Here is a 15,093-nt window from a genome sequence, read left to right on the forward strand (position 1 = left end):
CACTTATAGTTTCAAGCATATGAAATCTATTTTAATTCTCAGTTTGTAGAAATTGCACTGAATAATCTGTTGGAGTAATCATTTTGATTCCACCATTAAAATGACAAAATGTAAGACAAACAAAAATATGCTGGACGGTTTTATCTCCTTCCCAGAGACTTATTTTGTTACAGCCACTGCATACCTGGATTGCTTCTTTCTATACAATCCCAGTGGAGCTTCCTAATAGCCTCCCAGTCATTTCGTCTCAATTTTTCTGACCGTAGTCAGAGGGGAAGCAGTGTGTAAATGCAATGGCTTGTTTCTCCAAAAAGGAAATGTGTGCATTGTTTTGTAAGTGCACAACTGCATTCTGCACTACTGAGCTCCAACAGATCTTCAGCTGGAGCCATTCCACTTCCAGTGTAATGTCCCTCGGCAACTCACAAGTAACAGGACAGACCTAGAAAGTACATGAGGTTTTATTTGCCAGAGAGAGAGAGAGTGTATGTTCAGGTAAATTCATGATTTTATTAAAACCAATTTTATGAAACTGTGAACTTTAATCCAATTGCCTTCATGTCCCCAGCATAACAGGCTATTGTGCTTTGTCTGGTTTATAGAAACCCAATTTTAAGAAAGTTCTGTCCAAAAAGCTCTTGTAACATGTAGGTGTATCTATAAAATGTACATACTCACACACATTTTATACAGTAGATATATATGACAGAACCACCTCTACACTCTGGCTCCTTTGGCCAACCCAAAAGTCCAGCTTACTCCGCAAGTTGAACTGGGTTTACAGCTGCATTGCATTCCTGGAGCAGCACAAAGCAGCGAGGGCATACCAATGACTGAACGATAATTTGTTTGTCTATGGTCATACTGTATTTCCATGACACCGGGACCCTAGATTCCTGCTTGCTAGTACCAGTGTCTCTCTAAATACATATGTATGTGCGCACCCAACATTTATTTAAGAATTTCATAATTAATTCATTAATTTTTATGCATTGAAAAGCAGCAAAGGGGTGGGTTATAATTACTATACAGTATTATACAGATTTATTTATATGCATGAATGTATGTGTGGTCTAGGGATTTGAGCAGGGAATCTTGAATCTGGGCTGTTCTATTCCTGGTTGATAGTGGCCTGTCCTACTTTAGACAGGTGATTTAAATGTACCTCTTCTTACCCCTCTGGAAAGTGAGTATAATCAAATCTATTTCAGAGGGCTGTTGTGACAATTGCCAAAAATGCTTAAATCTTCTCTAATGAATAGTGGTATAAAATGTATATTTATTATATTTTGTTGAAAAAATGTTGACAGTCATTTATGATTAAAATCCCCATGGTAACCCTGGATATAAAAGGTATCTCAGGGTAAAAGAAGAATATATAGAAACTGTGGCCACCTACACTATGGTTTCACACGCTAGTGCCAGCCCTAAATATTATAGAGTTGCAATTGTGCTATAGGAAAATCTACTAGGGTGCAAATCGTCTTATCAGCCAGCGACCAGGCCAACACTTGAGCAGATATTTAGCAAGCAAAGAGAATGCAACTGATTCTGTACTGCCTTGCACCTGGTGTAGTTATTTGCACCTATGCAAAGCCAACAACGAAGGCTACCGTTCTGATCTAGCACATTTCACATTCAGGTCCAATGAATTTAAAATGAGTATTTTTTCTTTTTCCTCTTCATAAACTTTTAAACGACTTTTCCCCTGAAGACAGAAAGCTTCACTGTAAAGGTTTAAAATGCAGGTTTGGTTCTTGTTTTGTTCAGGATTTTTGGGGGGGGGGGAAAGAGAGGGGAAAGAGGGCTTTTTGCTCCAAGATTTGACTCAGCAGAGGTGGCAGAAGGAATCACTCAGTTTCTGCATATCTCTGGGCTCACAGTAATCCACATATGGTTTATAACAGGCTAGCCCTAAAGGATTACAAGCCCCTTTTGCTAGATAACATCAGTCCCTTATCTCTGCTGTTTAGAAGATTCCCCACTGATGCATGGACACTCTCTGTGGAGATATCTAGTTTTGGATTTTGCATGCTGACTGACCTGGCATAACTTGAATTCTCTAGGTTACCATAGAAGTGGTTGATGGCCCCGATACTGAACCAGAGAAGGATCTGCACAAAGAGAGCAGCAAGCCTAGCTGGCCAGTCCCATCCCCTGACTGGAGGAACTGGTGGCAGACGTCATCCACCTTGACTCGCATGAGTAGCGGTGACCAGGACTACAAGCATGACAGCACCACCGAAGATAGCAACTTCCTAAACCCTCTTGGTGGGTGGGATAGGCATGCACCCAACCACCGGACTTTTGAATCCAAGGAGCAGCCAGAGTATGGTGAGTTCGCATTCCAGACCTCTTATGGGCACCTTGGGATTGTAAAACTAGTTTGGGGGAAATGAGAATGGAGAGGCATCGCTGAAAGTAGGCCAAGCAAAATAGAGTTTTTCCAACATGTGGCTTTTGTTCATTGGCTTTTAAATACAAATCTGTGCAGATGCACAAACTAGGCTGTGGTAGCCACATTCCACTTGTGAGTCTATAATCTTGAAAATTATACCAGTTATCCTACAAGAAGTTTTTTTTTATTCATAAGTGTACTTTTTTAAACAAAGGAAATACGGTCTCATTTATTTTTAGTGTAAGGATAAGTACAAATTTAGAACCATGTGCAGTGATTTGGAAGCTAAAATGTAACTGGTGGATAAATGAGTGAGAACTACAATGTGGTCATGTTTGGTTGAGATATAAGTAAGGCAAGTTATGTTGACTCATGAGTAGGGAGTGGCATAGATAGCAGGAACACTTTGCGTGTGGAATTCTGTTCCAGATGTATCCTGGGGAAAACAATTATTTTCAGTTTGTTGTATGAAACAATTGCTGAAAACCGAAAGGACGAATTATTTCCTTACTATCACATTGGTCTATAGCTGCACATTTTGGGATGACTTCTGGGACGTGACTTAATATGCACACTATGGGAGTTGCAAGTGGCTCAGAGCCTCTAAGGATGAAGCTGTAAATCAATATATACTGAAGTAAAGCCCTACCAAATTCATGTTGCATCATCTACACAGTAAGCTGTAGCTTACTGTTTCAGCCCTAGTTGCCCTTGTTTTGATTAGGTTTGAGTCTAGAGCCTTAACTTAGAGAGCTTTTTTGCTGAATTTTATATTTAAATATGTACATAAGTACTGAATATTGTGGGCCAGAATTTTAAAGTCCTTTCTTCTTGCACCTGTATCTGTGGACAAATTTTAGTACTACAAAAAGATGTACAGTGCTCTGCCACACCTAGGGGCATCAATGTTAAACGAAGATTTCTATTCCCAGTGCAGATTCTCTAGGCTAAAACAGCCATCTTTAACAGGGTTTATTATCCATGTTTTCTGTCCACACTGGCAATAAAACAAACCATGTTATAACATAGATACCTCTAACCCTGGCAGAAAACTATGCACTAGCGCAGTCCATTACATAGTGAGAGACAGGAGCTTGGTTGGTTTTCTCGCAAAGGTGTAACCCTGAAGTGGCATGTTTGGTATCGGGAGTGAAGGCACACTAGGCAGTACGCTCTATGCTCTGGGCTTCCCAGATTAGTTAGTGGAATATTTCACTCAACTTGGACCCAGTCACGTTCGTATTATTTGCACTGTGGTAGTGCCTAGAAGCCACAGTCATTACAGAACAAAATGCTGGTTCCTGACCCAAAGAGCTTTTAATGGTACAGGATCAGGCCCTCAGTGACAACAGTTGGTCATTTAGTCAGTACTATAAAATGTTATTACCATGGGTTTGAAAAGAACGTGTAATTCACTGCATCAGTGACTTCTTCTATAACAGGTTAGCTCTCTTGCTCTGATGTGTGGGGAGATTAAAGAATGAAACTGAAATATTTCCACATACAATCAACCACCCAAACAAAATCCAACCTGCATTTTGTCCTAAAATCCAGTTACATTTTGAATATCTTTGTGTGCTATAGATATGTTTGGAGGGGTTTATTCGAGGGGTGGAGAGGTTAAAGTAAATGTTTTTATTGCATATCTGGTCGGTTTGTGATCAGAAAGCATATTCCTACCGATGGAAAAATAGTTTAAATAGACATTTTGTTAGTTCATGACCCAGCTTTACAGCTGAAGATTCTCGGCTGCTAAAAGGTCAAAAGAGAAAGGAAATATTTTTTCAAATAATGTTGCATGCACGTCCCTGAGGAGAGTCAAGTGTGAAAACCATTTAAACAGCAGGCTTAAGCCTGGCACTCAGCCCAGATTTCAGGTAAAGACATCTGGATTCCATTCTTGCTATGCCTACTTAATAAAAACCACCATCTATACAGTAGTATGTGGTAGTAGGGTTTTTGTTTTTCATTTCCTTCCTCCTCTTTGTTCCTGTATAGATTATATTGATGGAGAGGGAGACTGGAGCCCATGGTCCATTTGTAGCGTAACCTGCGGGATTGGCAATCAGAAGCGAACCAGATCCTGTGGATATGCCTGCACAGCCACTGAGTCGAGGACATGCGATAGGCCAAACTGCCCAGGTATGGTTAACAAATGATGGTTGTTTTTAAAGAGAGAACCTGAATTGTTAGGAAGATCATTGCACCAGAGGACAGGGCACTGGGTTTGGAGGGCTTCACCATACATGGTTAAAGGCCAGCATCACATTTGGGCCATGGCTGGGTAACAGTGCTATTAAAAAGTGGTGTTCCAGTCCTGAAGGTCACTTATGAAATTTTATTTCGTATGTGAACTACCCTAAAATGTAAAAGGCAGACATAGTATTTTAATGTTAATGTACCATGCCTGTCTTTTATGTTTTAGGATAGTTCTATATTTTATTTTTTATCTTTAAATTAACAAAGAATTTGTTATTAAATCCAATGTTGTCTCCTATAAGGGGTTAAACTTGCTACAGAAAGTTTCAGTCTAAAAGCAAACTTCTTTTGTTGCTGCAGTTACTTCTTGCCTACCCGAACATTCCGCACGTCACAGGACTGAAGCTTTTGCCCAAAGAAATGTGCACTCATTTCACCTAGAATGCATTTGTTTTTTTATTTTAAAACAGCCACATTACTATTATTTGAAAATAAGAACATACATTGCAATACATTTAATGTATATACTTCCCATAGTGTCAGGAATAATGGCTCCATATTAGTTGTTAATATGCCCTTTAAAGTATCATGCCAACTGTCTGCAAAGTGGCTTTAGAGAATTGGTTCTCAAACTAAGGCCACCACTTGTTCAGGGAAAGCCCCTGGTGAGCTGGGACAGTTTGTTTACTGCTGCGTCCGCAGGTTTGGCTGATCGCGGCTCCCACTGGCCACAGTTCGCCGCTCCAAGCCAATGGGGGCTGCAGGAAGCAGCGCGGGCCAAGGGATGTGCTGGCCGCCCTTCCTGCAGTCCCCATTGGCCTGGAGCGGCAACCTGCGGCCAGTGGGAGCCGCGAGCAGCCGAACCTGCGGACGTGGCAGGTAAACAAACCGGCCCGGCCTGCCAGGATCTTTCCCTGGACAAGCAGCTGCCCTAGTTTGAGAACCACTGCTTTAGAGGAGATCTGAAACATGGTCTTATATACTAGATGTTCTACTCCTGGGGGAATTCTGTGCCACTGCACATGTGCAGAATTCATGTCCCTCACAGATGTCTTTGCTTCCCCGCAGAAAAATGACTTTCTGACAGGGAAGCAAAGGGAAGGTGCAAGAGCAGTCACACATCACTCCCTAGCTGTGCAGGTACATTGTTTTACGCACCCGTAGCAGCCAGTGGAGACAGTCAGTGGCTCCTACTCTGAGCTGGGATCAGCTGCTAGTCCTGGATGGGGAGGAGGCAGGAGAGGATGGGATTTTCTCTTCCCCTGTAAGGAGTGGCTGGGGTTGTGTCAGACCCACCCCTAGAAACCTCCCCCAGTTGCATCCTCCCCTGCTTCCTGCCCCCATCACTCCTCAACTGTGTAGGGAGGGGTCACTGTATGGGGAGCTGCTCCCCCATCTGCCCAACTCCTGTGCATCTGGACCCTCCCATTCCCAAATATGCCCCCCAAGCCTCACCCTGTACTCCCAGAACCCCCCTAGTCCTCCATATCCAAGCCTCACCCCATTGAAGCTTGACCCCCTCCCCCGCACCCGGACCATCCCCCACTGAGCTCCCTGCACTCAACCCCCCACCATGATGAGCCCCACCTCCCTGCACCAACCTGAGCCCCCACATTCAGACCCCCATGCCACTGACCCCCAACTAGCTGCACCCAGACCCCCACCCCACCAAGCCCCACTCCCCCAGCATCCATACCCCCCTACTGAGACCCCCACACCCAGACCCCTCCTCTGAGCCCCAACCATTTTCACCTGGAAGCCCCTGCAGAATCCCATTGCCCCTGCACCTGGAACCCACCCAATGAGCCTCTGTGCATCCAGGTCCTGCCCCCACCCCCCACTGAGCTGCCTGCACCCAGATTGTCCCTCACAGAATCCTCTCACCCTCACACCAGGATCCCCCCACACTGAGCCCCTCCTGCCTCGTTAAGCCTGCCTACCCCACATCTAGTGTGCCTTGCTGGGCCCCAGGGTGTTTCTGGGGCAGGCCCAAGCGTCGTGCTGTGTCAGGGTCGGGTGCAGCCTCACCACTGAGTCCGTCTCCTGGGGGTGGGAGATCTCCCACCTTCGTGTAGCCAGTGGCCTGTGCTCCCCACTGCCTTGCTGCAGCCTCTGTGTTTATTTATTGACAAATAAAACTAGCCAAATTTTAAAATATTGTGAGCAGAATTTTTAATTTTTTGGATGACGAATTTTTTAGGCGCAGAATGCCCTCAGGAGTAATGTTCTAAAGAGCTGTTGCAGTTTGAGTCAAGGGATTTTTTTGTTTTAATAGACATTAAACCACAAAGCTCCTGTCTCTTAATACAAACCAGCAAGTCTAGAATTAAGGCTAAAATGCCATCCATCCATATCTCTCTCTGTCCATTTTGCCTACAAATTGGAAAAGTTTCAAAACCAGCAGGCTTGGCCCTTCAATGCCTGTGCACAACAGGGCAGATTAAGGATGTGGTTTTAGCTTGAGCCACTTGTTGAGAGGATTCTCTGCTTATTCATATTAATCCACATTTGCACAACCCATACAGTGATGCAGCACTGAGGGTGATGCATTGGAGCTGTATAATTACACCACAGAGAGCAGTATGGTGCATTCACATTACAGTACATAGGCGCCAACTCCATGGGTGCTTCGGGACTGGAGCACCCCTGGGGGAAAAATGGTGGGTGCTGAGCACCCACTGGCAGCCCCAGTACCAGAACCTCCCCCTCCCCCCCCAGCGCCTCCTGCCCGCTGGCGGGCCTCACCGATCAGCACCTTCCTCTCCCTCCTATGGCCTGCCACAGATCAGCTCTTTCTCAGCGGCAGGAGGCACTGGAGGGTGGGGGAGGGAGGGAGAAGCAAGGGTACAGCGTGCTGGGGAGAGGGGGTGGAACTGGGTGGGAAAAGATGGGGGCAGAGCAGGGGTGAGAAGAAGCAGGGTGGGGGTTGGGCCTTGGGGGAAGGGTTGGAGTTGGGGGCGGGGCCTAGGCGGAGCTGAGGGAAGCACCCTCCAGCAGATTGCATTTCACCAACATTTAGCCACGTTTAGCTTCACAATTTGGAAGGTAAAGGAAGTGAAAGACCTGCAATAGCTATAAAATCCTAAGTATGAGATCAGATGTTGCACTAGGACTATACAAATGCAGCATTGCTAGAGATTTTTAAAGTCACTCGCAAGCAGTGTTTGGCAGTTACTCTCTGACATGCACACCCATCCATCTCAGGATGTTGGTTGCTATTTGCTAGCCACTGCAGGAAACACACACTCACACTCACACTCCCTCAACCCTGAACAACAGTGGGTTAAATCCAGAAGAGGTCACCATCTCCCAGGTATAGTCTCAGGTATTTGTTATCATCTAGAATCAAACCATGGCAGACTGGAAAGAATGTATTATGTCACATTACAGACACCTGAGGATCAGTGAGGAAAATGTAATACACTCTTTGGGTCTCTGCTGGTATTTTTAAAATGACCAGGCCAAAGCTCATCTTCTATTGTTTATACTGTCAGCAGAACCTCTGCAGTGAATGATTCCCTTGGAAGGATTCTGGGGTATCTATTATTCTGCATCTACAGCTGCAGTTAAGGCAAAGCCCTTACAATAAATTATTGTAAAGAAGTCTGAGGCTGTTTTGAAGCTCTGCAAGGCCCTAGTTTGTATGACTGTGCACCAGTAACAAGACCACGATAAAGTTCGCTGGAAAGGGGATGGAAGGGAACCAGGCTCTATTAACCACACCGTTTTTGCATACTGAGAGTTTTCTGGGCTTACTTTTGAAATATATGATGCAATGGAATAAAACTGACATGCTTAAATGCTTCTTTGAAGGGCTTTCATTTAAAGAGAATAGTAGTTCGCTAAATAAAATAGCATCAAAAGGGTGTTCATTTGAGCATAATACAATTAGTCCAGTAATGACCATGTTTTCACACCTTTTTTTGTTAGTCCATGGTTCTCTATGCTAGTGACAAATGCTTTACTGGAGCTCACCAGGCACCCCAAGTTTAAGATTTTTGGACCGTTATCTACATATTTGTCTCTTTCCTCCCAACTCCTTTCACTCCCCTAGCAGCGGAAGAGAATGTAACCGAAGAGCAAAGCACACAAATACATTTTCAGCTTGTTGGGGCAGGCGCTATTGCATTCACTCACTGAAACACATTTGGTATCCTGCCAACAAGTAAACATGAACATATTAGCAAGTCTCCATCAGTTTAAAAGGTGGAGCTGAGGCGGTCTCCAACCAGTCCTGGAGTCTGAAACAGTAGTGCTGGAATGCAGGCCGTGGGAGGCCCTGGAAGGGAGCAGCGGGTTGCTGAGAGGGAACTTGGAGAAAGATAGGGGGAGCTGAGGGAGGCCTGGGCAAGCAGGGAGTGACTCTCCATAGAGCCGGTCCTGTCCCTGCCTCATCCCTACCTGTGCCAGGCTCCTCCCTCCACTATTGCTGTGGTCCTGCTGCCAGACTCCAGCTCCACCCTGGGCTCCTGGCACTCTGTTCCCTGATGCGCCCCTGGCTGGTCCTGGCAGCAGCATCCCCAGCTCCCTCCCAGGCCTAGCATCAGCACCTGCTGGCTCAAAGCCTCTCTGCAGCTGGGGAGAGAAAAGAGCCACTTGACCTGGGACCATCGCTGTTCCAGCTCCAAAACAAAAAAATAGTGCTAGATCAGCATTTTGGAGCATTTCAACCCAGCTGGAGCACGGTCTCCAACGGGTTTCATATTCCACATTGTGCTTTACAGCTTTCACTAAGAAACTTCTCAACAAGTTGAGACGTCATCAACCATCCCTAACACATGCTAGGAAAAAGATATCTGGATCCGTAAACTTGGCCACCTAATCACATGGACGGCTTTTCATTGGGACTGAACACCTGCAGCTTCTATTGGAATTCCTGGGAGTTACTGGGCAGCTTTGAAAAATCAGGCCCCTTAGTTACCTACCTAAATATAGATTTAGGTGCCCTAACTCGATCTAGGCACCAAAGTTTGGAACCTTTGGCCTGGCTATTTAAAGGCCTGCCTAGCAAGTGTACCGGTTATCTACAGGGACTCCACCAGGTCAGCTTGTTTCTCATCATTATATTATTACTGTTTTCCTCCAGCACTAAATTCAACAGAGGCAATGCAGTCAGAACTTTGGTGGTTTGTTTTTCATTGTTGTTTACTGTTAAGAAAACACATCTATTAGTTTGTGTTTGTCTTTAGGGATTGAAGACACCTTCAGGACAGCTGCCACAGAAGTGAGCTTACTTGCAGGAAGCGAAGAGTTCAATGCCACCAAGCTATTCGAAGTTGGTAAGCAGCTGGCAGTCTAGTATCTCTAGAGACAAGCTCCTTTTAGGATTGTTTTTTAAACTATCACTATAAGATTTGGGCTCATAAGCCTCTGTCTTAAAAATGAGTCATATTCCAAATTGCTGTTGATTATTTTATTGTTAAGGAACAGAACTAGACCTTGGAATATCTTGGTTCTATCCCTAGCTCTGTCACAGGATTCTTTTTGAATAACTTTCCACAAATCACCAAGTCGGTGTCTGTGCCTCAGTTTCTCCAGTTGTAAAACAGCGATGCTGCGTCCTTACCTCACAGCAGTGCTATAAGCACTTCGGTATCCTCAGTTGAAAGGTGCTATAGCGGCACTTTATTCGTGATCATTTTTGTAAGAGTTACAGCTGTTGCTGTTGTGAGGTGGATAATTATATGAGCAATAATAGCATTTGTAGCTATGGATGGCAAGATAGGGTCAACCAAATCAATGCCTCAGGGTATGAGCTGATTGCTGTACGTAACTTTCTTCCATTCATGTACAACAGTGCACATAATGGGCCACGTGTACTGTGAGGGTTTATCCCCTACCATAGAAGCATCAGGGATTGGTCCCTTATGGAGGTAGGATACTAGACAGGTTGGATCAACAGTGTTATCCGGCATGCCAAATCCTAGTGTATGCTTGTAAGGCAAACTATAGTACTTGTTGACAACCGGGCATATCACTTAAATGTATGGCAAACTGACCATGAAATCGTTGAGGCAATATGTTTGCAGTATAGCTTTAGGCCGAAACTTTGCTCACCTTCCTCATGTGATGAGACCTATTAAGTGCGGATGACATAAGTAATATAAAATTAAGCCCCTACTTATGGGACCAGACCCATCGTTTGAGATGATTTGGCCCCCAAAAAACCAAAATGAGAAACTTAACTGATTCTCTCCAGTCCCCTTCAACATAATCCATTAATATCAGCTGTAAATGTCCTACTCTGGCCACCCCGCCACCCCACACCAAAATTCATAGGTCTAGTGCCATTTGACCATCCTAATTTACGGACATTGTCTGATGGTACATCATGTAACTGGCTGCTGTAGGCCACTCTCTATCTTCAAACTGCAGCTGCTCGAAAGATCCTTTTGGAGAGGCAGAGGACGTGGCAAGGGAAAAATAAATGAAGTCCTAACCAAAGTATTTTTCATAAGTACAAGGCTATGCTTATCATCTTGGAGTCTTTAGTGTCATTACAAACCAGCTGAGCCTCACGTACCATTTCAGAGCCCCAAGTGGTGGTACAGGAAGGCTGTGAGATCTTGGGTTTTGGAGCTGAGGGTCAAGAGCTAGGGCTGCCAGCTTCTATTCACAATTCTGATTCATTGTTTAACCTAGGGCAAGTCACTTAACCTCTCTGTGCTTCAAGCTCACTCACTTGCAAAACTGGAGTATGTCGTCTATTGTACTTCACTGGGCTGTTGCCAGGTTTAATTGAAGTTTGTAAGGCACTGTGAAAGCCTAGTAAGTGCCAAGGATCCATGTAACTATGGCAATGTAATTCATGGTACGATGGCCTTTTCTTGTCATAGCTTGCTTTCTTGATTATCCAATAACAAGATAAGTCACCACACTGCAAGCAGGCATGCTTTATAGCCCTTACTTGGTTACACAGAACTTTCTGTGGGACAATTACGTTTCTCTCATTGGTTATCTTCATTGTTATCTCTGTAGCTATATCATATTAATTTACATGCTGCGTAATGTACCTTAAGGCATTTTCCTCTCCCCTCCTCCCACAGATACTGATAGTTGCGAAAGATGGATGAGCTGCAAAAGTGAGTTCTTGAAGAAATACATGCACAAAGTGGTTAATGACCTACCCAGCTGCCCTTGCTCCTACCCCACAGAAGTCGCTTACAGCACTGCTGAGATCTATGATCGGATTAAGCGGAAAAACTTTCGCTGGAAAGATGCAAGTGGGCCAAAGGAAAAACTGGAGATCTACAAGCCCACAGCCCGCTATTGTATCCGCTCTATGCTTTCCTTGGAGAGCACAACTCTAGCTGCGCAGCACTGTTGCTATGATGACAATATGCAGCTGATTACTAGGGGGAAAGGGGCGGGCACACCAAACCTGATCAGCGTAGAATTCTCCGCAGAACTCCATTACAAAGTAGACATTTTGCCTTGGATTATATGCAAAGGAGACTGGAGCCGATACAATGAAGCACGGCCCCCTAACAATGGTCAGAAATGTACAGAAAACCCTTCAGATGAAGACTATTACAAGCAGTTTCAGGAAGCAAGGGAATACTGAAGGGATTTTCCTCCTCAGACAGGAAAATGGTACAAAACTGCATTTGTTGCATTCTCTATTTGAAATGGGGTTGGTCAGTATCTTTAGTATGAGTGTATATATTTGTATATAATACATGTGTGTGTAATTTATATATGCCTATATCTCACACACTCCTCTGCATACAAACATACACAAAACCTTTAATGATAGAAGCGGATATAGCAATAAAATGCATTTTATTTCAAAAGAAAGAAAAACCTCCAGGGACAAACAGTGTGAATAAATTCATCCTGAATAAAGAGCTTGATACAGATTTTTACATCAGTGTAAATCAGTAAAGCTCTGATCCTGCTCCCATTGATTTTAAATGATGCACGATTGGTCCCTAATGGCAGGGTAAAACTAGGGGAAGTGAAATGCAAATCAGGCTCGAAGGTCCTGTACAGCAAAGCACTTAAGCACATGCTTAGATCCATTATAGTCAATGCAACTTAAGCATGTGCTTAGAGATAAGCACATACTTACCTGCTTTGCCACATGGAGAAGTTTGGGGTTTTTGTATCTGGGCCAAAGAGCCTAAACTCTCAAACAGTTTTTATATGTAACTTATTTAATATAAACACAGCTGTTAAAAATAACACTTTCTCTGGAGCTGTATTAATGAAAGTATTTAATGGTATCTACAAGAAGAGGGGAAGGATTGTTGGGAGGGAAAGCTATTAAGTATTGGAGGAGAAAACAGGTAGAAATGCTGAAGATCAATAAACCAACACCCACATTAATCATTCTCAGTTGAAGCTCCCCATTGCCCTTCCAGTCACTCAGGTGTTAGCTGTACATATGTAGTAGGGTTTCCAGAAGATGCAGCTGCCATGTTCCTTTGGGCTACACCAAAAGAATCTAAAATAAGGCCTAGGATTCTGCAAAGACATATGAATGTGCTTAACTTCCCATACTGTGAGTAGTTCAGTGACTTCAATGGGACTATGCACAGGGGCGGATCTACAGCTATGAATTATCATAGCTCCATGGAAGAGAATGAAGTTATGACAATTCACACCAGTAGAGAATCTGCCACACAGTGTGTACAAATAAAGAAACTATGTAAGTAAATCTTTGCAGGATCAGGGACTAAAGGGCCAAAATTTGCTGAGGCTGAAGCGTGAAGTTAAAAGGAAAAGAATGTTGACCAAAAAAACAAAGAAATCCTGGTTATCTTCTAATTCCTACATGTAATTAGAAGGGTTCTGCTATAAAGAAAGAAGTGCACTTTTTTAAAAAAGAGAAACGAATTTAGAGTTTTGAACATATTCAGTGGGGTACAATAAGTCACCTTCTTAATTTTTTTTTTCCTTCCAGCATGTCCTGACTGCACAGTATTATACAGAAAAAGCTATTCTTTAAAGAGTTTTTTTGGAGGAAAGGGATAAGGGGTTCTTCTCAGTGATTTAAAAAGCCTGAGCATTATTTTTGTAAAGTATTTATTAAAATGTTGTTATAACTCATGCAAGGGGTGTTTTTAACATGCGGGGCTTCTGTAGTTGGAATGTGATGGCCAGGAAAGAGACTATTTCTAGGCAAATGTTTAACTTGCAGATCTCTATGAAAAATGAATCTATCAATAAAACCACAGTTAAACAGTTGGTACCTGCATTCTCATTAAAGACAAAGAAAATTACAGTGTGTGAAAAGGAGTAATAAACACTTAAATTAGTTTGTCGGGAACTAAATTTAGCTCACTTGAGTCCCAGTCAGTCATACGTACTAAACATGAAACCTTACCACTGGGATTCAGTTTATTGTATGAGGATTAATCAGATTTAAAAAGGAAAACAAGCAGGTCTCTTGGCTTCTCAGGTGCCAGTTGATTGTGATAAAACCAAGAATTGGGTAGTTGATCGGGGCAGGTCATCGTATGTCCCTAAACAAAAGGACTGTTCCTCATTTCAGGATCTGTCCCCTTGATTTTTATAGAAACCAGTTTTTATAAACCCTTGCAAGTCCAGTCCTGGTAAGGAGACTTGAGCCAGCGAAATTGACAGCAAATGGCCTAACATTTAGGCACCTCAAGAATCACCCATTACAGAGGGAGGGAGTTTTGTAAAAATGGACCAGTGTTTTGCCCAGTTAGCTGCCTTGAAAATAGAGGAAGTGATGTAATGAGCAGTTTCTAACAGCATGGGATGAAACCAGCATCTCAGGTTTCTCTGGGAGAGAGATGTGTAGAGTCACACATTAATTATATATTTTAAGATTTGTGGAACTATGGAGAGGTTTTTAATATACCATTAACATTCAATTACACAACAAATATGGTATGTGGGGAAGGTAAATTATTTTAATCAACAAAGTGACACAAAAGCTGTCAAGTCCACTGCTTACAATGTGCCAAAACGAGAAACATTTTGGCAGCCCATTACAAATGTTTTCAGCAACAGTATAAGTTTTCCTAGCACTGGTTCTGGAGCAGAGATCAAGAGGAAAGAATTCTCAATCGCTGCAGACAGTAATAAAAAAAAGTAAAAGCAAAGTTTGTGCTATTGCATCTGAAATTACAACCCCTTAGGTTTTCTATCTTTGCATTCAACAACTGTTAAAGATCACTGTCCAAATGTCTCCCTGATGTAACTCTCCTAACACACTGGCGTTGAGCCAGGCATGGATTTGACTCAGTCTCGGTAATTAAACAGATAGAGAAATGGAGAGATCAGGGCCCTAACTTGCTCGAAACAGTATAAACAGTTATGATGAAATCTTACGATGTAGTTTACAATAGAATAAAGCAGGTGTATAAAACAAAGGGAAACGTAGGGGGAACTAAACCATACCAAGCACCACACACACTGCCTAGCCAACTAATGTTTTGAAAAGATTTTTGACACTGTCCAAGAGATTCTTTGAAGAGTTCTCAGCAGCTATTCTGCCTCCCAGAAAGAATTTTAAAACGGGG

The 15,093-nt window shown here is 43.3% G+C and overlaps 1 protein-coding gene across 1 annotated transcript in view; it reads left to right on the forward strand.

Annotated features, from left to right (window-relative positions):
* The window catches only part of ISM1 (isthmin 1), a 58,550-nt gene extending 44,764 nt beyond the window's left edge, over nucleotides 1–13,786 (forward strand). Inside the window, exons 3-6 of the mRNA XM_054024440.1 lie at nucleotides 2,067–2,334; nucleotides 4,397–4,540; nucleotides 9,787–9,876; nucleotides 11,644–13,786. Of these exons, the coding sequence (XP_053880415.1) occupies nucleotides 2,067–2,334; nucleotides 4,397–4,540; nucleotides 9,787–9,876; nucleotides 11,644–12,161 (1,020 nt within the window). The 3' untranslated portion in view covers nucleotides 12,162–13,786. The remainder of the gene's footprint in view (nucleotides 1–2,066; nucleotides 2,335–4,396; nucleotides 4,541–9,786; nucleotides 9,877–11,643) is intronic.
* The last annotated feature ends 1,307 nt before the right edge of the window (nucleotides 13,787–15,093 follow it).

Source organism: Malaclemys terrapin, chromosome 3, assembly GCF_027887155.1.
Source record: "Malaclemys terrapin pileata isolate rMalTer1 chromosome 3, rMalTer1.hap1, whole genome shotgun sequence".
In the NCBI taxonomy this organism is placed as follows: Eukaryota; Metazoa; Chordata; order Testudines; family Emydidae; genus Malaclemys; species Malaclemys terrapin.